Below are 23,885 nucleotides of genomic sequence, written 5' to 3' on the forward strand. Positions count from 1 at the left end.
TGGAGCTTCCTTTGCTCTGGAGGCCCTCTGGTTACCTGGTCCGCCACCACCTGTGCCACTGGTTACTGGAGCTTCCTTTGCTCTGGAGGCCCTCTGGTTACCTGGTCCGCCGCCACCTGTGCCACTGGTTACTGGAGCTTCATTTGCTCTGGAGGCTCTCTGGTTAGAATTAAAACTGAATTTAAAAAAGTTGAACAGCCTCTTGGGGAGGAAAGCTTCCCTCGCTTTCCCTGCCTGCTGCGCAACCTCTGCAAAATAGGTCTTCAGAGGGTAAGCTTCCCTCTTGCACGTTTCCTGCTGCAGGACATCTGCACATGCGGCATCTGGAAGCACCTACCCTGTCATGTAAAGCTACTGCTTTCTGCCTAACAGTGGTCCCGGACCCCCCCTGTACCCACTTCATGTGATCCTCCCACAGAACACCACCCCCAGGGTCGGGATCAGTAAGTGTCTGCCTTTCCCTGGTCACTCAAGAAGAGTCCAGGCCAGATTTTCTGGGGGAATGAATCATTGCTTATTCATCACATAATCAACACAGCCAAGGCTGCCTACTATCAGAACACCATAAAAGAAGCAGACAACAAAAGCAGAGCCCGCTTCAAAGCCGTCAAGCACTGAGTCAACTCACTACCCGACCCTGCCATACCATACTCCATCGAAAATTCGGCCGCCATCAACATCTTCTTCATCGAAAAAATCAGCAAGATTTGCCAGCACATAGACACCACCTCAGCATCCACAGACCCACCTCATGTCCCTCCTTGCAAAATCTCCACACCCTGGACAACATTCAAGACACTCTCGACAAGATGACCTGGGAGAAACCCTGGCCGCCCTCAAAGCCACACCGTATACACATGACATCCGCCCAGCATCCATCCTCAAGACCCTCCCCGCAGAAGCTCTCCTTCCCTACCTGAAGATCATCAACAGCTCCCTAACTCAAGGCACCTTCCCATCGACCCTAAAGAAAGGACAAATCCTCCCTATACTAAAGAAACCCACCCTGAATCCCAAAAACCTAGGTAACTATGGCCCATCACCCATCTTCCTTTCCTAGCTAAGATTAATCGAGAAGCAGTAGTCGCGCAACTGCAGCAACACAGCGACACCAACAAACTGATCCGAACCTACCAATCCGGGTGAAGACTCAGATGCAGCACAGGGACGTCTACTAAGGTAATCAGCGGCGCCCTCGACACCCTTGACAACAGCTACGCCTGCTTCCTGGTTCTACTCGGCCTCTCAGCTGCTTTCCACAGAGTGAACCACCAGGTGCTCACAGACAATCTACATCGGGGGGGAAATCAGCGACCTTGTCCTATGCTGGTTCAAGTCCTCCCTCACCAAACCGCCAGCAGTTTGTTCAGATGGACTACTCTAGAACGCCCATGCCACCTGTCACATGTGGAGTCCTGCAGGGTACCATTATCTCCCCAGTGATCTTCAATCTATACATGGAGCTGCTGGGAGCCCTTCAAGCCACACACAACATCCACATCCACAAATACACTGACGACACACTGCTATACCTCAAGATCAACTCCATCAAACACATCCAGAGGTTCAAAACCTGCGTCTCACTGATCCAATCTTGGATGCCCAGTGCATACTTGAATCGCAAAACCTCCAAGACTGAATTCCTACTCCTCACCAACAACACTGAACACCCAGACATACAGACCGGACTATCGTCCATGAACCAGCAACCACATTTTGGTTTGCTCAAAGTGCAAGAGAAAAATACATTACGCTAACTGTTGTAGAAATGTTCAATTCAACCAAAGGAAGGTGTTGTATGTGACAGAGGGAAATATCAAGAATCGTCAGAAGAGGAAGGAGAATGTCACATAGAAATGTACTGTGAATGTTGTTCAGGGTGTGGTTGAAGACTGCAAGCATCTCTATGCCCCGATAAGTGTGAATGGCAAAGAGGTTTTGATAATGGCCGAGTCTCGGTTGAAGATTTCTCTCATGCCTAAAGGGGTGTTTGAGCATGTGTTCGGTGGAGATGTGCAGGATTTGGTGGAGCCAGATGTGAATCCTGGCTATTACAACCAAGATAAGAATGAGGTTTTTTCGATATGTCAGTGCCCAATTTGAATTTAAAGGAAGGAGTGCACAAATAAAGGTCTATGTGACAAAGAAAGCAGCAACTTTACGAGGATGGCGTGATTGACAATGTTTTTTCCAAAACTGTGCATAAGACTAGACCCAAACACATGTGAACAAGTTTTACATATAGGTTCATCAGTGTGTGAAAAATTCAGGAAAGTATTCTAGAAGGGTGTTGTCAAGATAAAGGAGATGAGACACCAAATCATATTAAAGAGAAGAAGTGTTGCGGTGACGGCAAAGTTATGGCCTGCTACTATGGTGTTGAGGGACAATGTTAAAAGAGAACTTGTTAATTTGCCCAGAATGGGTATTATTGAGAGGGCAAGAGGAGTTCAGTGGATTTCACTGTTCGTGGTGGTCAAGAAACCATCTGGAGATTTGAGACCGTGTTGATTTACCTGCATTGAATAAATGTGTGGTTGTAGGTAGGCACCCGTTGTCTATGTGCGACATGTTGGCCATGATAGGACATGGGAGAATGTTTTCTAAATAGGATATGGCTTCAGCATATCATCCGTTAGAACTAGAGGAGGAGTAAAGAAATTGACAGTGTTCATAACACAGGAGGGAATTTTCTGATTCCGGAGAATGCCGTTTGAACTGGTGTCAGCGTCTTCCGTTTTCCAAGAAGTGATGGATATACTCTTTAGAGGGATGAAAGGTGCATTTTATTTTCCAGATGATGTGTTAGTGTGTGGAGAATCTGATAAGGAACACAACATCATTCTTGAGCAAGTGTTGAAGATTTTGGAACAGAGAGGTGTAACATTTAAGGAAGTGTGTTTTTAAAAGAAACGGAGCAGAATATATGGGTCCTGAAGTGTCTGCGGAGGGTGTAAAGCCAAAAACTGAAATGGCGGATGCAATAAAGAGAGTAGAGAAAACAAAGTCTAAAAGGGAGTTACGCTCTTTGCTGGGAATGATAGAGTTTTATAAAAAATGTGTGAAGAATTATGCAAGTAGGGTGTCTGAGATGAGGAATTTACTTAATAAGGGTGTAGAATTTGTCTGCAGTGAAAAGTGTGAGGATGATTTTTGTGCAATTAAAGAAGAAATTAATTTGGCAGGTGCCCCGAAAGATTTTGACACACACAGGAGTGTGATCACTGTGGACGCGAGCGACAATGGTATAGGAGTGGTTTTGTCACAGGTTAGTAAAAATGCTGATGAGGAGATCATTGCTTAGGCTTCAAGGGCTTTGAGGGGGTGTGAGCAACCATGTGTCTCACGCACTAGTCCCCGGGGATCTGTCATGCAGGTGGCCAGGACACGTCCATTGCTTTTGGATCCAGTTCCTAGGGGTGGACCAGTGTGGGAGGATCACCTGGATGAGGGGTCTTCGGGAGGGGGATAACGGATGGTGAGAGGTGGTATCCGATTCCTTGTAACGCCTTTACCCCCATCCTAACAGGTAGAATACTTCAGAACTCAACCCCCTACCCCCTTTCACAACACAAACACTTTCTCATGGATAGCCCGCTATGAGAAACAAAACAGACTAAAACCTGAGCCGTATACCTGACGTGTCCCAATGCAATGGCCAGGCAATAACTGACCTCCACGCACACCTGACTTCCATTACACTTCCCCACACAGATAAAAGGCGGAGCAAGAGAGCACACTCAGAGTGAGGCAAAACACACAAGGAAATAGTAGTTCCAAGATGGCAGTTTAACAAGAGGAGAAAGATGGCGAAACAGAAGGGGATTTCAAGAAAGGAAATTCCCATTACCTTTTCGTCAAGGAACCGTTACTTTCATGAAACCTTGTGAATAGAAAGCGTAAGGCCAGGAAACCAGGCTGATGAATCCTGCATTGTGTCGGAGGACCCGGGGCCCTCCAGTGTCGATAATCAAGGTGGGGAGAATTGCTAGCAGCTGTGGTACTGTCCTTGGCTCCAATAACAAAGCAGCGTCAGTGAAATCAACACAGCCATTGAGTTGGAGAGACCGATACAAGACTGGTCTGTGTTGAAGCCAAGGTTGCTAACAGCAACATTGTATGGCGAGCGCTGGAATAAACATTGAATGAAAGGCATGGGATAACCAACGCAAGTAAAGTTGAACTGCAGATGAGTGATTGAACTTTGAAACCAAGGTATACGGTATCTTTGACGGAGTGGTCTAGCACCGCGTACGTGCTCAAGCGAAGGTCTCTGTAAGGTGTCCTGCTAAGAGTTGACAAAAGTGAAAGAGTGGCGAAGGATTGTGAATCGAAGTGGACCTACAACGGGTCAAGCCAAATCCTGTGCACAATCGAAAGTTTTCGATGTTGATACAGTAAAGAAAGTTGATGACAAAGTAAAGAAAGTTGGACAAAGCCCGATGGAGGGAGATCAATTGAAAGCTTTGTGTTAAAGCAAGTTTGTGTTACAATAGATCAATTGGTCCGAGCCCGGCAGTGGGAGTCCGACTGAAGATTTTGTGTTAGAACGGATCTGAGCCTGGCAGAGGGGATTCCGGGGTGTATTGCAAATCACCCAAGACATTGGATATGTGGAGATCCTAAGAAAAGTGTGTATACATGTGAAAATACTAACTTCGTGCTAGAGTGGATCTGAGCACGGCATGAGTTGGGGGGGATTCAAGGTGAACAGTAAATCACATGAGAAAAGTGTGAGTAGGAGAATCCTAGAAGCAAAGGAACTTCATTATTTGTTTATGGCATCAGGCCCTCTGAAAGAAGAGGCTTTGAACACCAAAGAGACTGGCACAGAAGGCCATGACGTTGAAGTTTTGAAGTGCACCCACCTGCTAGAGAAGCCAGAGACTGTGCTAAACTCGAGTGTGCCGCATTATCCCGTGCTGAAAACGTGGGGAAGGGAAGCCAATGGCTTGAACATCCTGACATATCATTTCTTGAACACTTTACTTTTGTATAACATTGTTTCCCACACTACTTGTATTTAGAGGTAAGGACTGGCAATAGGTTTATTAGTATAGGCCCTTTTATGTTGACAAGACACCACTAGGACTGCGTTATTATTTGATGGTCATAGCTTGCTACCATCTTTACATTTAGGATTAGCTAGGTGTTTTTCAAACCCAGTTCAATAAACACCATTGAACTGTGGCCACTTGTGTCTTTCTTACTGTTGATACCATGCCTTCCTTAAAGGCTCCCCAAGAGGAATTATTCTGTTCTGAAAAAAGAGGCATTTGCGTGCCATTGGGCTGTGGAGAAGTTCTGGCATTTTGTGTGGGGAACAGATTTTCTCATAAGGACGGACCATAAAACCCTTAAATGTATTTTGGAGTGTAAGGGTCTGGATAGGGTATCAAGACGAATAGCTAGTTGGGTAACGAGAATGCAGAGCCATAGGTTTTTTAAACTGTGTTTATTTTTTACAACAGCACAGAGTGAATACATTACCAGTAGAGTTATTGCATGGCAGTCAACTTCCCAACCTCCTCCGTTCCGCCCCCCCTCCATGTTCTCCCCCCTGATGTCTCCACCCCAACCTGGGTTTCTGGATACCCCACATCTCCTCCTCCACTCAGCTAGTCACTGTCCCCTCCAGGATTCTCGCGGTGTTCCGGGGTAGGTAGGTTAGGGCTGGGAACCTCCGGTTGTAGTGTAGAAATGGGGCCCAAGTGTCCTGGAAACAATGCAGAGTTCCGGCTATGGCCGCTGTTAGCTTTTCAGCAATCAGGATGTCCCACATCTTCCCCCACCACCACAGCTACAGCAGCAGACCTTCAGTGGACTTCCATGTGCGAGCCACCACAATTCGCGCTGCCAGCAGGCATTGCGTCAGGAGTTTAATTTTTCTTGCCGATCTTGGGTAACACCCTGGGTCCGGGGCCCCCAGAAGGATGGGTTCAGGTTCGAGTGGGATTACCTTCTGGGTAATGTCTGCGAGTATGGTTACGCACTGTGACCAAAAAAGTTGAACCTTTGGGCACGACCACCACATGTGGTAGAAGGAGCCTGGCTGTCCACATAGTCTCCAACAGGCGGGACCCAGAGCCCGGTTTATATGATGGAATCTTAGAGGGGGTAGTACCAGCGCAGTAAGAGTTTGTATGCGCATTCTCAGTTTGTGATGCAGGAGGATGCTGAGTGAGTTCGCGACCAGATGTCCACCCAATTTTGGTCAGTTAGCGCGTGTCCTAGGTTCGCCTCCCACTGGGCTATAGCTCGGGTCTTGGAGATAAGGAAGTCTCCCATAAAACGTTTGTATAAAGCCGAGATCCTTCCTCGAGTTGGGAGTTCTAGCAAGGTTAGTTCAAGTGGCGCGGGAGTGCGTGTTGCTGCTTTCCAGGTTTGCAGGTGGGAGCACCAGTGTCGAAGCTGAATATAAGTGAATCTGTCTGTTTCCTTCAGCTGAAAAGTCTCTTTGCATTGTTGAAATGTTCGGGGGTGACCTTCCATGAAAAGTTGGCCCAGTGACTCTAGGCCTCCCCTGATCCAGTTCTTGAAGTTGTGGGGTTTGGTTCCGGGGGCAAAGGAGGGGTTCATAAAGACCGGGGAGAAGGGGCCTAGACCCTTCGGGATCTTTTGTCGCCACCACGCCCAGTCCCATGCCTTCAACGTGTGTTTGGTGGAAAGTAGTAGCTCATTCCTGCTTTGTTGGAGCTGAGGTGGAGTGTGCAGGAGACAAGACAGAGGGAGGGGCAGCCGGGATTGTTCTATCTCCACCCATCTAGGACACCCCGAAGTCATTAGCCAGGCGTGGATGTGGGCTAGTTGGGCCGCTATTTGGTAATTCTGCAGGTCGGCGACTCCTAGTCCTCCTAGGCATGCGTTCCCCAGCATCGTTCTCAGTGGGATCTGGGCCGTTTTGCCCTTCCAGATGAATTGGAGCAGTTAACTCTTTAGCCCCTGAAGGGCGGCCGGCAGAATAGTTACGGGGAGAGCGGAGCATGCGTATAGAAATCTGGGGAGGAGATTCATTTTGCTCGCAGTAATGCGTCCCATCAGGGAGATTTCTTGCATCACCCACCTCTTCAGGTCTCTTTCTAGTTCGCGAAAGAGTGGGGGGAAGTTTGTTTGATAAACCGCTTTTGGGTCTGCTGGGATGTGGACTCCCAAGTAGGGGATTGCTTTTCCTTTCCATTGTACGGGGCATACTGAGGAGAGGGCCTCTCGGTCGCCAGGTGACAGGCCAGTCCACATAGCCACTGAATTGTGGTAGTTAATGGAGAAGCCTGTGACTTCCCCATAGTTATCTATTTCTGCCAGGGTGTGGCCCAGAGAGAGGGCGGGTTCCGCAAGGGTAAGCAGGACATCGTCTGCATAAACGGCTATTTTGTGTTGGGTAGGGCCGATCTGAGGGCCTTTTATGTTGGGTTGTTCTGATTCTCTGGACGAACGGCTCTATCACCATGGCAAACAGCAACAGGGATAACGGGCCACCCTGCCTGGTCCCACAGCCAAGTGGGATCGGAGCGGAAAGGGTGCCATTGGCTCTGAGAAGGGTTTTCGGGGCTTGGTAGTTCGCAAGGACCATCTTCTGGAACATGGGCCCGATGTGGAAGGCTTCCATAGTTTGGCCCATAAAGGCCCAGTCCACCCTGTCGAACGCTTTGACAGCACCCATGGCCACCAGCACTAATTTTTGCAAATTCCGGGCTGTGAGGTGGATCAAGTTCAGGGCTCTGCGGACGTTGTCTCCTGTGGATCTATTGATGATAAAGCCCGATTGGTCCGGGTGGATTATTTCGGGAAGAGTGGCTGAAAGGCGACTTGCCAGGATTTTCAAATAGATGTTAGCGTCAATGTTCAGCAAGGCGATGGGTCTGTATGAAGCAGGGTCTTTTCCCGGCTTGGGCAACAGGATTGTGATGGATTCTGCCATGATGGGGGTGACCGTGCACGAGTCCCTGAATGAGTTAAAGAGGGCCACCATGGGAGCCGCCAGTTGTGGCCAGGAGATTTTGTATAATCTTGCAGAGAACACATCGGGCCCATGCTTTGAGGGACTTGATAACGTCTTCGACTTCCTCACTTGTAATAGGCGCGTCCAGGTTTGCTCGGGCTGCGTCCTTCAGGCGGGGTAAAGTCACTGTTGTAGATATTCCCTTGGTTTGCTTTGGTCTCTAGGAGGGGAGGACATCACCGGAGCAAAGTGGTCCGCAGCCAGTTGCTGTTTCTCCAGCTCTGCTTAGTGAACCCTGCCTTGGCAGTCTTGTAGTCCAATAATGGTATTGTTCTGCCTCGCCTTGGCTAGTTTGCTCACTAATAGTTTGTTCCCTTTATTGTTTTTGGCATTAAATAATTGTTTCGCTTTGGCCAAGAGATGAGCTGTGTGTTCAGCATAATGCCCCTCAATTTTGTTGCGGGCGATGTGGATTGCCCGTTGTGTCTTCGGGGACCATCCCTTCAGCTTGTGTGTTTTTTCGGCTTCTTGGAGCTCCTTCTCCAGGGAGTGGCGGGCTTGGTGCCTGGCTCTATGGTATGCTGCCCCTGAGCAATCAGTTCCCCCCGGACCACCGCTTTCATGGCATCCCACATGTTCGCCCGGGATGTGTCTTCCTTCCGGTTTTCATTGAAAAAGTTTCAGCTCGTGGAGGCGATTGCATCTCTCAGGGGCATATCGTTGAGGATCGGACCAAATGGAGCCCAACGGCGCGGTGGAGGAGGTGTAGCCTGATGGGCACGGAGTTCCAGAGTTACTGGTGCGTGATCTGATAGAGTGTGTGTTCCAATCGAGACTTCCTTGACATAAAACAGAGTTTGCAGTGACGTCAGAAGGAGGTCAATTCTGGAAAAGGTCCTGTGGACATATGAGTAGAATGAAAAGTCCCTTTCTGTGGGATGAAGCATCCTCCAGGCGTCCACCACCTCCAAGGTCCTGAAGAGGAGCAGAATTCCCAGGGCCGTGTTGAGATCTTTAGAGGACGGGGGATGTGATTTGTCATTCACAGGGTCTGGAACTCTGTTAAAGTCGTCTCCAATCACTTTCAAGCCTTCTGAGAAGAAAGAGAGGGTCGTGCCCAAGAGTCGTAGAAGGCACTTTGGCCAACGTTGGGAGCGTATGCGGAGACCAGCATGTATAGTTGGCCTAATAAGAGGCACTTGATCGCTACATAACGGCCCTCTGGGTCTAGATTGGGAGTTTAGGATTTGCGGATTTAGGCCCTTTCTAAAGAGGATCGCTGTCCCTCCCTTTTTAGTGCCCTCCAAGGCCAGAAACTGCAGTCGGAAGTCTTTGGCTCTGAGGTGCCCAAAGTGCCCCGGGAGCAGAGGGGTCTCTTGCAGCAGGGCCACGCCCGTGTCTTCATCCAGAAGTCGTTGGATGATCGATTTGCGATTAGCCGAGGAGTTCAGGCCCTTGACGTTAAGAGATAAATCGGAGGGTCCGGGAGCCTGGGGGGTCCACCAAACCAGAGGGGAGAAGATTAGCCGCCATTTTAGAGGGATCGCAGCTGTCAGTCACTCTGACTCTGAACTTTTAAACAGGGCCTCCAACGGGAGGGCCTCAAACTGTTTAACGTGGGGGGACCTGGGGTTTCAGAATCAGACACCCCCCCTCGGCCTACTTGGCCAGAGCCATGCACCCCACCAAAGTGGTGGGGCCTGCCATTTGAAAAAAAGGATAATTCCAAGGACTCATCAGTGGTTTGTACCTTGGAAATGGGTATGAGCCATGGGGGGCCCACCGGTGGCTTGTTTCTAGAAGCTGAAGAGTCTGCATTTTCGGAGGGTTGGACGAGGACTCTGAAGGATTCGAGGAGGGCGAGGACCCACAGGAAGCGAGTGAATAGTCATATTCTTTTCCCATATCTCGGGACTCTGGACCATGAAGTACCCTTGGGATTTTTTGGGGAAGCAGGGTCTTCGCCGGTGTGGTCAGTTGCAGGGTGCACTGAAGCGCCTTCAGGGGAGTCTGAGTGTAGGATCTTCTCTGCGTCTTCCAGATGGGTAATTTTCCGGAGGGAAACATTGTGGGTGAACTGAAGAGCTGTTGGGAAGAGCCACCTGTAACGAATATGGTGATTCTGGAGGTAGAGGGTGAGAGGGCGGAGGGATTTTCTCTTTTGTAAGGTGAGTAGCGAGAGGTCCTGGTAGACCTGAAGAGGAGCTCCCTGGAAGGACAATTTGTCTCGGGTACGGCTTATTGCAGAGATGGCTTCCTTTGTTGTAAAGTGCACTCTGTTTATTACGTCGGGTCGGGGTGTGAGTCCGCTGCCACCCCCTATCGAGGCCGCAGTCTGAGTTCATTCCAGCAAAAGCAATGATTTGTCCAGATGGGGGAGGAGGGCTTGAAAGAAATTCCCTATATATTCGGGAAAGTCTTTGTCTGGGATGTAGGCTGGAATTTCCTGGATTCAGAGGTTGTTACGCCGGGCCCTGTTTTCCAAGTGTTCTTGTTTAAACACAAGGATCTCACATCTATCTTGCAAGGATTGGATAGAGCGTTGGATCTCCCCCATTGACGCCCACTGGTCCTGGGAGCGAGCTTCAATTTCCCCAATGCGCTGTTCCACTTCTGTCACCCTTTGGTTAGTATGCTCAAGTTTTGTGGTGAGTTCCGTCGTGCATGATCTAAACTCGGTTTTAATGTTTGCCATGAAGGCCTGGATGTCCTCTTTGGTCACTAGGGATTCTTTTTCGTCCAGTGCCTTCTATGGAGCCATTTTGAGGGGAGTATCAGATTTCTTGGCCTTATCGGCTGCCAGTAGCATTTTTGAGATGTCCGTGTTCTTATTGGCCTTTAATTGTTTAGCCATGGCGGGCTCCCTTTGGAGGGGATAGTATAGCGTTGCTTGAGTTTGACTTGCAGGGTCAGCTAGGTGGGAGTCCTTGGGCATGCCCTTAGCAGCTCTTCAGGTTGTTAAATGCTTAGTGCACATTGCGCCCCAGGAAATGGGAGGGAGTGAGTCTCTTGCATGATGCTGTGTTGCTAGCCGTGTATAAGGGGGGCCCTATAGAGGGTACAACGGTGGACAGGTGGTGCTGGCTTACCTCTGAATTCAATGTCCCCTTATGGAAGGAGCAGACCCAATAGGCGCGGTCACTGTGGCTGTGTTCGTGGACTTTCCGGAGGGGGGGTGCCCGCAGTGCGCCGTTGAATGGGCAGGGGCGCCCCAGGTGGAAGTTGGAGGGGCCTCCAGGCGGCCTCAGGGGTGCGATGGTTAACAGGGATAGGCCGCAGGAGAGCCCCTCGAGCAATCCCAGCAGAGGCTCCTCGTATTTGGGGGGGCCTCCAGGTGGGGTCCTCAATTAGAGGGCAGACCCCCCAAGGGCTAGGCAGGGGGGGGATCATCCTCCTGCAGGGGGAGATCTGCGTTGGGGCCCCCTCCTCCTCCAGGAGCCGCCGGGGCGAGAGAGCAGAGCAGCTGGCTGGGCCGGGGTGCCCCAGGAGATGGTGGAGGGGCCCCCGAACCCAGAGAGCATCTGGATCCTCCGTCACAGGAGCACTGTGGAAATTAGATGGACAGCGTGAGGGGAGGCTCCCAGGCCAGCCCCCCTCCGCGGCAGCTCCCTGTCTTTCTGTTCCACGTCCAGTCCGCCCCCCTGGCCCCTCTACACCCCTCGGCAGCTCAGACCGAGGCCCAGAAGAGATGGCGAAGAGGGGGAGGGGTAGGACCAGTGACGCACCGACCGCGTCTGCAGTAGCAGGACTCTTCAAGGCTCCAGGCACCGCAGTCGTGCCCGTTCCGCTGAGGGGCCAGGAGGTACAGTCCAAGGCGGGCGGTAGCGGGAGTTGAGCCCTCTATGGCCGGGGCCCCCGTCATGGTGAACCACGAGGCAGAGGAAGCCCTGAGGTGGGTGTCGGGGCTCGATATCTGGTTTAAGCTGCGGGTAGGGGGGCTCCTCCTCTGGTCAGCTCTGGCGGGGATCTCCTGCAGGGTTCACATACACTGGTAGACTGTGACAGTGCGAGTCCCCGGACACCATCTTGGTTCCCTCGGCTCTCGGAGGGTAACGTCAGGGGAACAAATTCGGGGTCCTCCAGGACCAGTCAGCCCTCATTCTTGCTCCCCAGACCCTCATATCAAGTTGCCTCAAAGGGGGGGGGGAGGGGGTCAAAAGCAGGTGCCGAATGTCGATAAATCTACATTTTCGGCAGGGCCCGGCACGGAGGCACTCAAGGGAGCTACTGCATCGTCGGTGCTCCAAGCCACGCCCCCCAGAGCCACACATTTAAAGTGCAGGTGATTCCTTGTAAGGAAAACATAGTGGCGGATTGCCTGTCCAGGTTGGGTAGTCAGTGAAGAGGGCGGTACAGTAGATATATCAGAGATGGTCTTTGTGTACCATGAGGGAATTGTGAGTAGGGACGAGTGGTTGGAGGCTATGAGTGGTGATGAGATTCTGATGCGTGTTAAAGGTTATGTAGAATCGGTTTGGCCAGTCTAAAATGAATTACGCCAGGATGAAAGACCCTTTTGGGAGGTGCATGATGAGTTGTTAATGATTTATTTTTCTATTTGGAGCGTGCTGTGGTTCCTATTTCAATTAGGAAGAAGATTGTGGCTTTGGCCCACAGAGGGCATGTAGGGTTGACGAGGACCAAGGCGGTACTCAGAAGAGAATATTGGTGGCCTGGTTTTGACAAAGATGTGGAGTAGAGGTTGGCAAGTTATATTGATTGTGCCGAAATTGGAAAAGGGGCGGTAGCTAAGGAGCAAACTGTGGTAGAAGTTGAAATTCCCAGAAAGGTTTGGGATGAGCTGGTGCTGAATAGATTGGGTTCTGTGGAGTTGCGAGTAGGATGAGGAAAATATGTTGTCGTTCTGATCCATTTACTTTCTCGGTGGACAGAATACAAAATTGTGCATGAGATCAATGGTGAGTACATTGTTAAATTTATTCAAGAGTTATTTGCAAGAGAGGGTGTGCCTGAAAGTATTTTGATTGACAATGGAACACAATTTACTGCAGGGTATTTTGTAGTGTATCTAAAAGTGTGCAGAATAAAACACAAGAGATCAGCTTTATACCACCCGGAAGGAAACAGCATGGTGGAGAGGATGAATAGATGCATCATGGATGCCATCTGCATGGCTGGTGTGTGTGGCAAAAGTAAGGAAGTAGCTATCCAAGAAAGATTGTATGGATTACGTATGTCACTACATGCAGTCACAGGCGTGAGTACTTTCGAACTGATGAGAGGACGCAAAGCAAACACACAGGTGGTGCCTCCATGGCATGGGAGAGCGAGGGACTCGTACTGTGTAATGGATGAGTTGAGGAAGAAATTAAAGAAGAAGGAAAATGGGTGAGGAGAGAAAATATGAAACGTGGAAAGAAGGAATTGAGAGTGGAGTGTGGCAATTGAGTGAGGATAAGGAAACATGTTGTGAAGAGAAAGGTGCTGTGCGGGTGGGAAGGGGACAGGTATTGAATAAGAACCGAATTGCAGTGGTAAATAGGGGATGTGTTATGAAATGTTCTAGGTGATAATGGAATGTGGAACACTGAGCAACCCCATGGAACCTAAATGATTAATTGTATTAGGAGTTCCGAGCCCAGCAAGTGGAGGTATGAGCTGTGGGGAGAGAGAACTGTGCTGGGGGTCGTTTCACTTTATCTTTATAAACAGCCTTATTAAGAAGTATGCTGTGGTGTCCTACCTTCATATACAATATACATTCAAATAGGATATCATTTACGGATTATCTCAAATATGTAACTTAAAATCAGTCTTAAGAAGTTCAACTTCGTTTTTTACTCACTCTAAAAGTCATGCTACTCTACCCGCTATGGTTTGTGCACATTTTGCTCTTAGATCACAGCTAGGATATCAGTTATTGATCAAAATACTGTGTATTTTGTATTTGTTCAATATTTATATCGCGCACCAAACTCTGAGGTAGCTGGGCGCTTGAAAACTTGGGTTACATACATGAAAAGGCAGAGAAATACAGTCAGGCATAAGTACAATAAATAAGTGGGACCCTGGTTACATATAGGTCCAAGGAAGCCATGGAGAACAGAAGAACGGTTACATACAACGAGTTGATATCATACATATTCAGTGAGAAAATAACAAGCAAGCAGTATCTTAGTGGTGAGTGGAGAGCCAGTTTTTTATGCTGGCTTTGAAGGAGAGGAAGGAAGGTTACTGTTTAAGAGGGATAGGGATGGAGTTCCAGCATTTGGCGGCAAGGACAGGGAAGCTAGCTTCTCCAGCGGTTTTGAGATTGAACCTAGGTACTACCAGACTATGGTGTACTAAATTTACGTAGGCAAGATCAGGGTGAGCAACCTTCTTTCTGCATTCCAATTCTGGTTTGTGAGCCTTTCCTCACATTTCTTAACCTCTCTCCTCATGCACTCTTCTCTCATGAATATCCCAAATGCTCTCTCTTATGTTACTCAACTTTGTAGCACATCTGATATTCAGGGTTTGCCACAGTGTGGGGTCTCTTGGGCGTGGAAGGCACACTTCTTTCTCCCATGCGGGTGGTTTCACATTGAGTAGGCCCAGGGGTCAGAAACCTATGGCTTTACAGATGTTTTGGACAGTTTTCAACAATCCCTCACCATTGACTATGTACGCTAAGGCTGAAAGGACTTGTAATCTAATACACCTGGAGAGCTAAATGATACCGGCTTGTCAAATAGACTGATTTACTGCAGCATTTATGACGTTCATTACACAGACAGGACATATATTGTAGGTTCTCACAGAATTGGACTATGCTTGTAATTGAAGCTTTTCTGAAATTCAGTGTATTGATAAGGGTGTTCTCCTGTGTGGATCCTCTCATGCTGTGGCTTAGTTTCCGACTGATACGTATGTGAAATTCAGTGTACTGACAAAAAGGTATTCTTCGGTGTGGTTTCTCTCATGAAGAAGATCATCTGGGACTCTTTTTATCTGACATTCAGTGCATCGAAAAGGCGCATAGATTTTTCATGTTGGTTTACGTCTGTTATTTTCTGACTGAAACTTTAATGATCTCAGTGCACTGGTAAAGCCCTTCTCCTGTGTAGAATTAAAGAGCGTTCATGATCGAGATTGTTCTGACTAAGGTTTTTCTCCTGTGGGGACTCATGTTTAGCAAGTACAATTTTCCAGCTGAAGCTTTTACGATATTCAGTTCACCTGTGTGAAGTCTCTCGTGTTTAATTAGACTGCTTCGCCAATAAACAACATTCTGACATTCACCAATAAGGGGGTTCTCCTGTGTGATTTTGTGGGGGGGGGGTTTCATGTTGAGTATGGTTAGTTTTCCGATTTAAGCTTTTCTAACATTCGGTGCACTTATAAGGTTTTTCACCTCCACAGAGGCTCTCATGTTTAGTTAGGGTGCATTTCTGACTGAAGCTTTTCTTACACTCAGTGCACAGACATAGTTTCATACCTGTGTGTTTTTTTTCATGTCGATTAAGATGCGCTTTCGAATTGAAGTTTTTCTGACATTCACTGCATTGAAACGGCTTTTCACCTGTGTGGGTCCTCACATGTAGAACCAAAGAACATCTATTTGTGAAGCTTTTCTGGCATTCAGTGCATTGATAAGGTTTTTCACCTGTGTGGGTTCTCACATGTAGAATCAAAGAACATCTATGATTGAAGCTTTTCAGACATTCAGTGCATTGATACGGTTTTTCACCTGTGTGGGTTTTCACATGTACAATCAAAGAACATCTATGATTGAAGCTTTTCTTACATTCAGTGCAATGATACGGTTTTTCACCTGTGTGGATTCTTTCATGGTTAATCAGGCTGACTTTCTGATTGAAGCATTTCTGACATTCAGAGCACCGATAAGGTTTTTCGCCGGTGTGGATTCTCTCATGATGAGTCAGGTTGCTTTTGTGGCTGAAGCATTTCTTGCATTCAGTGCATTGATAAGGTTTTTCACCCGAGTGGATTCTCTCATGGTTAATCAGGCCGACCTTCTGACTGAAGCTTTTCTGACATTCTGTGCATTCATATGGTTTTTCCCCTGTATGAGTTCTTTCATGTCGAGTAAGAGGAGTTTTCCGATTGAAGCTTTTCTGACATTCTGAGCACTGATATGTTTTTCCTTTGGGTTTCATTTCTCCGAGTTGGATTTTCTTTAGCAAGGATTCCATAGAAGACGTAACCTCATTCCATTGTCATAATGTGTCTCATTATATGTCTGATGTTTGTCTCACAATCTGCATCCTGCCAAAGTTCTAATCCAGGTTACTGTACCCAACCTTGTTAAGTGGCATTTTTATTTCAAGCACAGCACATGGACATGTGTTTCTACCATTGGTAAATAATGATCTATGGCTTTTGAATTCATGTTTTATTCTAATTGGAATTTCTTTGGGGTTTGTCTTCATCTGTGTGCTTTTCTAAGTTTTAACAACTCGTTCTTTCTTTCTTCCCGATCACTTGACACCCTGTGATTGATTATGCAACGTAAGTGATAACAGAAATCCTTTTCACAACGGGTAGCTTTCTCCACCACCAGCTCTTGACCAGACTGAGTTTCTAGAAACCGCTGCATTCCCAGAGATCTCCATCAGTTGTGAATAAACCTTTCCTCGTAGCTGATGTTTTGGGGCATTTTACTTGGTTATCCTCGTTGCTTTTTCTGTGAATGCTCCAGAAAGCTGTAGAAGAAAAGTGACCGATTATCCCTCTAAGTACATTTGACTAGTACTGGATGCTTCATTTTTATTACCATTTTATTGGTTTACAAAAAACTCACCAAAGTCATAGCACAACCAACATTAAGGCATTTTTCTCTCAAAACACTAAAACAGACTATTCCATCTTTTTGATCCTTCTATGTCTCTACAAATCTCCTCAGCATTTCTAATATCTGTGCAGAGCACTACATTTAAGGTACAGATGCCTCAGTGACCCCACATTTCCTTTATCATTGCATACTCTACAGATCAATGACCATAGTTTTCTGGGAAAGACCAGGACCTCCTATATCAGGCATTTCAGAAATCCACTGGTGGTTTCCCTAATGTCTTAACTCCAAAAAAGAGGAATCCTGTTCTATCTTGGGCAGCCCATGAATTAATACCCAACTCTGAATACAGATATTTCATTCAAGTGACTTTCCCCAAGCCAATGGATCTTCTCCAAAGTTTGCCCTCCATGTATTTCATAAGGCTAAAGTGAATAACCACCGGGTATTAAAGCAAACATCCAGAGAGCTTCCATAATCTGGGAGGTGTTTAATATTATTTCAATGTGGTCATCAACAAAAACATTTGTTTCATTACAGGTTACACTCAAAGTATTTCAACTACTTCTACTTTTTTGTCATTCAAATGCCAATTACAAGAGGTTTTTTGTACTTAAAAGTAAATCTCAAGATTTGAATTTTATTGGTGTTGCTCTCTGTGTCATTATTGTGCACATTTTGCTGAAGGGAATCAAGCAACCTTTGCAAGTCTATTGTTACTGTCAAAATGAACATCATTTCCATGTACCAACCACTGAAGATGTTCTTTGGCTACCTTTGCGATGGGAAATTCAAGTCTTCTTTGGATGTCAGCCACATCTAAATTAAAGATGAATGCAACCATACTTTAGCCCTCTGCTCATGTGAATTCTATCCATAAGCTCCCCCATCCCCATTAGCATCTAGACACACCTGTAGTGGTATTTGTTCGTAGAATAATTATAAATTATAATTGGTTATTTATAACGCGCTTAATACCGAAGAGGTTTCTAAGCGCGGATCCGGGATTCAAACCTATGTTGCTCTGCGTTTGATTGCTTTCAAGACGAGCGTGTTGCCACTGAGCTATACTACCTGTGTCAAATCAGTTTAAGAAATGTAGGGTCCATGCCACATTTATGCAATTAAAAGGCTGGTGAGAAATCTACAGATGCAGCATATACTGGTTTTCATGTCCGTTTAATTGCACGATTAGCTATATTTGTATATTTGTTAATGTCATGATTTTTACATTTGTGGACATATCTGCCCTCAACCCAATTTCTGCATCAGAGAGGATCCCTCATAGGTCTGCTTAAGTGGTCATTGTTTAAGATTTGAAAGCTAATATTTTAAGAAAGAATACAGAGCTTTCCTTTTGTAGAGGGTTGCCAGGCATTTGGACTACTGTGTAGACAGAAGGTTTTAGATAAGTAGCAACAAGCTAACAAATTCTTAAGGTGCTACGGCTGAAGGAGTTAGAAAGATGTCACATACAGTCTACACCGAAAACCCAATCAACCCACTTACACCTCCCAGCTGTACTTAAGTGACCTTCTCTGATCTCCACTATCTATATGCCTGGCCCTGCATGCCAATCAATGGCACCTGCCAGGTATACTTACGCAAAAATGTCATGTTAAGCATAGGATCCTATGAACCACCATCCTCCAACTCCACTCATGCCTTTCAACTCACAACACTGTGGCCTCTTCAAAATAAGATCTGCTGCCTGCTTTCAGGCCCGATCTTATTTGGTACTAGTCTAGATAACCATCTTTATGATCACAGAGTCAGATCTTTCAGACATTGGCACCCTTGCTTCCCCAACCCGGTTCTACATGGGTACTCATTGCAGCTCACCAACAGGTGTGTTGGAATAGAGGAGGGGTGGCAATTGTCCACAAATCATATCTCCAAAAAGGACACACAGACTATCCCATCAATCCCAGCTGCAAATTGATTGGCAGTTGAGAGCGCCCAATTCTTGTTCCCCGCCCTAAGTGACTTTACATATCTGAATGGTACCATGTTGTAACACCCCATTCTAGGCAGCCACAGTCATCAGAAGCCCGGGCAGACAGTCCGCAACAGAGTAACCCATTAGAGTCTCCAGACCAAACATTGTAGTCAGCAGAGTCCTCTGTTCAGCAGAAATAGGAACGTAAAGCATAGAAACAGGAACAGCTGTGGGAAAGGTGGTGCGCCGCCAAATGTCAAACCACATTAAGCCTTGAAACTGGATTGTCCGGTAAGGAGTCTGCTCAAATATTTTTCTATACATCTACGCACAGCGTTCCTGTACAAAACACAACAAACCCTCAAAACTTACTTGGGATTTTACTGCGACACAGTCTCCTAACATGACCTGGGACACTGGCCAAAGGAGGTCAACATTGTTGCAGGATAGTAGTCCTGTAGGTAGAAAGGGATGAGGCTTAGCTACCTTTACGAATGCGATTTTTGAATAAAATAAATTAATAAATATACACATTTCAAAGCCATAGGCGAGTAGTCCCCATGATCCATTGACACCAGGAGAAATAAATACCAAAATGATTAGAGCGAGGTGTCACATGGGAGAAATTGCCATTTTTAAATTGTATAATTAATTACTTTGGTGGATGCCTCCACTTTTTTTTAAATCTTTTTTTATTTAGAGCTATGACATGTGATCAAAAATGATATGTTTTAGAAAAAAGATTTAGTATACATTTCACAAATAGTTATAATATATGGTATAAATGAACCATTTGCAATTTCAACATGTTGGACCACACCCCTTAAAAAATATCCTTACTCAAATGTCAAAACAATAAATGCAAAGTTAAACGATCATCAAACATGATTTATACTAGTGTATTGTTTTGCATTATTGAAATAATTGGTCCTGAGTAAGACATGCCAGAAAGAAATCACTCAGCTAGTGGACCTCCTTTTACAAATGATGAGCTTATCACAATGATGATCATTTAACTTAATGCAATTTTTTTGATTTAATGTATTGATGTGAACATGTTTTTTAAAAAAAAATGTTTTGATTGGGAGCCATTTATTGTTAGTTTTGTTATTCGCAATTAATGTTAACCTAAGAACGTGTTTACAACCTTTTTGATATGACATTGAGTCAGTATATTTAAAGGAGGTTGGTTCAAAATGTTGAAATTACAAATGGTTTATCAATACAATATATAACTATTCATTACATTTCAATTTTTATTAAATATTTGTTTTAAGCAAATAGTTTTTTTCCACATGTCATAGCTCTAAATAAAAAAAAAAAAGGAGAGTCGAGGCATCCACCAAAGAATTAATTCTACAATTTAAAAATAGCAATTCATCCCATGTGACAATAATTTTGGTAAAAATACAAATTTACATATGGGGGTAAAGGATGAGGGAGGAGTTATTTCTGTTGCAGGAGGGATTTCAACTGTCCCATGTGAACTTATGTTGCCCCGCGCACCCCTAGTTTTTCTTTCTTTAGTGGACTCCTTTTAGGTTTCCTTTTTTACACAGTTGGCTGAAGCCAATGCTTGTTCGACATATGCAATGGAGTGATAGGAACACTTCATACTCTCTAGGGTTAAAGGAGCATGGCCACGGACGCATGTCTGGGCTGGGATAGCTCAGGGGCAATACGCTCACCTTGGAAGCAAGACGACGCGGGGCAACACAGGTTTGGTCCCCAGGTCCACTCTTAGAAACTTCTGGGTATTAAGAGCGTTATAAATAACCAATTACAATTACAATCCATCCAGCTTGAAATGGTATCAACAATGGATAATTGTTGGATAACGGTAGTCATCACTGCAGTGGAGGACCTCCACCCCCCTGGCATAGAAAGAACCGGAAGGACAACCTCAGAAGTAATCTCCACAGATCATGCTCTACCAGAAGTATGATGGTTATTGTCACTTCTGATTTGAATTACCCCATTGTCTTGCGGGAGGCGGGATCAACATGCCGAAATACATAGGCAAAGGTTTTCTTCAACCAACTGAAGTCAGGTGACTGTGGGTCTAAGCCGATAACAGACTTGAAATGAGGGGATAGGGTAAATAGATGGGTTTCATAATGGGCAGGATGCTGCACTCTTTCATGTGCAAGCCAACTAATAAATTACCTGTTTGCCATCAAATTGAAGCATGAGTCTCTTTCTCCAACACCACCATTTGTTAATATTAACTACTGTAACATCCCCAAAAGATAAGTATATTATGGTTAAGAGTGCTCTCGTCCCCTGCACACCATCAACTTGGAAACAGTCAAAAATGAAGGATATTAACCAATCTGTGGGTTGTTCACAATGTCAATATTCAGTATCATGTGCATAGTAATTTGAAGATCTTTTGGAAAGAAACATTCAACATGAGTATAAGGCTTTAAAAAAAAGCAAAATATTTAATGTTTCAAAGAGGTGCAGTCAGATCCATTATCCTTTAAAATCCTCAGCTCAATGCGTTGCAAAACATGGAAATACCTTCATCAGGACAGTTTCTCAAAATCTGTTACATAAAAGTAGAAAGAAGGTGCAGGTATACCTCAGTGTTGATATATAAATATCCATATGAACAATATTACAGCTCCGCAAAGGAAGACTTGGTGATAAATATACATCTTTCAAACCTTTAAAGTACTAGATGTATGGTTCCTACTCTATGTAGGTACAATAAAGAAATGTTTCACTCAATATGTAAACATAGAAGACAGATCAAATAGTCCAAGAACGTCAGGGGGAATAGTACCTTTGCTTACGGAATGTAAGCAGAAATCCGTGTAAAGATCAAGGTCTGCTAAAAACAGTTCTCTTATACCCATATTGAAAGTTTCTTTCCAAAAGAAGAAGAAGATCTTCAAATTTTCAAATGACGATGTACATTATACTGAATATGGCCAATGTGAACAACCCACAGATTGGTTAAACTCCTTAATTATTCCACTGTGTCCAGCTTAATAATGTGCAGTGGACAAGAGTATTCTTAACCATAGGATACTTAACCTTTGCAGTTGCTACACATCCTCTATGCCAGGACTGTATTACCTCACCAGCACCCTGAAGAGTAATTGAGCAGCCCAGGGAGAGGAACATCGGAGTGCGACCAGAAGAAGTCTGAGTGAGGCATGAGTGTCTGAAAGGCACCACCCAACTCAATGGCTGAGTAGGGTTAGTGTAGGAAGCCCCAAAAAGATATTATTACAAAGATAAGGCGTTTGTCTTTAGGTCCTCATTTACAGCAAGATAGAACCTAGACAGTCAAGACTTGACTATTATAATGCTTTGTTCCTGGGCACTTCTTCCAAGAACGTATCTAAACTTCAAACAATACAAAACAGCCACTGGAATACCCATGAAAGAGCACACCACGGAGGCTAGAAAACAGGTACATTGGCTCCCAGTAAGAGAAAGAGTTGTATTTAAAGCACTTGCTATCACCCACAAAAGCATCCATCTCACCGCTCCACCCTATCTCTCCGATAGGATGCACCCCACCAGATCCACCAGGCCTACCAGAACTCCATACACAAACTTGCTCACAATCCCTAGAGTCAAGAGAGCTAGAGCAGGTGGGTCAGCTTCCCATACCTAGCTGCACTACATTGGAATGCCCTACCTCCACCCCTAAGAGCTGAAGTCTCTCATCTAGCATTCCGAAAAGCGATTAAAACCATTCTCTTCAACTAACCCATACCCTACCTTCACCTGGAACGCATCTACCTCCCAAACACTGCTCATTTCTGAATGATCGTTTACTCAATAGGTCCTATATACGAAGTAGTGAAGCCTGGGCTATGGTATAAGCTGCTTGCTGTAGATAAGAGTGAGGGACAGCGCTAGGGGGCCTGCCTGAAATTATAAGAACCCTTGAAACCTCTCTGGGAGTCGGTGTGTTCTTTAGGGCATCTGTGAAACATGCGATCTAAATGTGCGATCTAAATGTGGAGAGAAAAAAAGACTGATCCACTTCTAGAACAAGCCTTAAAAGAACTTTGAATCAGAAGCTGAGAGCCGAACTTTGAAGACACGCCATTTCATTGATAAGGGGGTCCTGGGCGTCGTGGGGGGGCGGGCGACTTCTATAATGAGCTGATGTAAATACTACCAACTACCACAAATTGTTGGTGCCAAGCAGTTCCAGGTTGCAGCACTGGCCCAATATAATCCGAAAGTGGGGCACCTCGGATTAGAAAAGTGACTGAATACTCAGGAGATACTACTGGCCCGGAGTGTACACAGAGGTCAAGCAATTCTGTACCAGCTGTCCAATATGCCGAAAGACATCCCTGGATGATGTGCCACAAGCTCTGTTGCAGCAATTACCAAACAGAGATGTCCATTTCTTCTAGATTGACATGAACCCTCACAATCTGGAAAGCAACACACCTTGATAATTTTGGACTATGAAACCTAATATTCTGAAGCCATCCCTTTGAGAAGTAACACCAGAAAAGCCATTGTCAAGGTCCTCATTCCTTACTTCACCCAAGTGGGCTTTCCAGCTGAGATTCTAAAGGAAGATGTTTCATGTCAAAACTGATAGACATGAAGATGCTGAATATAAAAACCCTACAAACCTCGATATACTATTCAGACTGATGGACTCATGAATTGGTTTAAGCAAACCCTGAAGTGTGTAATAAAAATATTGCTCACAGAAGATGGGAGAAACTGGGACGGCCTGATCCCTCTGTTCGCCATCTGATGACACCACAATCTTCTACGGCTTTCTATCCATTCAAGTTGGTGCACGGTCTAAAAGCCTGCAATGTGCTGGATATCACTTCCAGGAGCCCTTCTCCCCCGTGTGCCCCAGCGGTAATCCCTCCACTACAGTCGAGACCACAGCCACGACGACTGCAGCTTCTACACTGATTCACCTGGAATCACACTTGCAGCCCTAGCAGCCTGTGCCATCTGATCTTCCAAAGCAGATTTGATCCGATCTGCACACTCTTCATGCACCTGCAAGTATACAATGCCCCTGATCGAAGACCAGGTTGCTGCCTGACCTTCCAAAATGGCCGGCGCAACGCAGCATGAGAGCGAGGCTCTCAATTGCTAAGCAACCAGAATCAACATCTTGAGGTCCGCCCCAGCGGCAGGTGGAAGCCGGCGGCGGAAAACAAGGCCATCGCCCCGCGTTAGCCCCTGTTTGCTCCGGTACGCGAGTTGACCACATTCTGTCAACGAAATGGCCCACCCCAGCC

At 46.0% G+C, this 23,885-nt stretch overlaps 2 protein-coding genes across 2 annotated transcripts in view; both read right to left on the minus strand.

Annotated features, from left to right (window-relative positions):
• Positions 1-23,885, minus strand: part of LOC138452949 (zinc finger protein 845-like) — a 216,696-nt gene that overhangs the window by 174,041 nt on the left and 18,770 nt on the right. The window contains exon 2 of the mRNA XM_069605321.1: positions 19,009-19,091. The gene's annotated coding sequence lies outside the window, so the exon portion shown is untranslated. The remainder of the gene's footprint in view (positions 1-19,008; positions 19,092-23,885) is intronic.
• Positions 15,265-16,062, minus strand: LOC138452732 (zinc finger protein 300-like). Its single transcript, XM_069605081.1, has one exon. It carries the CDS (start codon positions 16,060-16,062, stop codon positions 15,265-15,267), a length of 798 nt encoding a protein of 265 aa, XP_069461182.1.

This window comes from Ambystoma mexicanum, chromosome 4p (assembly GCF_040938575.1).
Source record: "Ambystoma mexicanum isolate Mex_15411 chromosome 4p, UKY_AmexF1_1, whole genome shotgun sequence".
Classification (NCBI taxonomy): domain Eukaryota; kingdom Metazoa; phylum Chordata; class Amphibia; order Caudata; family Ambystomatidae; genus Ambystoma; species Ambystoma mexicanum.

What these genes read in the sequence shown, in the direction of transcription:
- LOC138452732 (XM_069605081.1), bottom strand. Translation starts at nt 16,062, where the DNA reads ATGAAACCCAAAGGAAAAACATATCAGTGCTCAGAATGTCAGAAAAGC.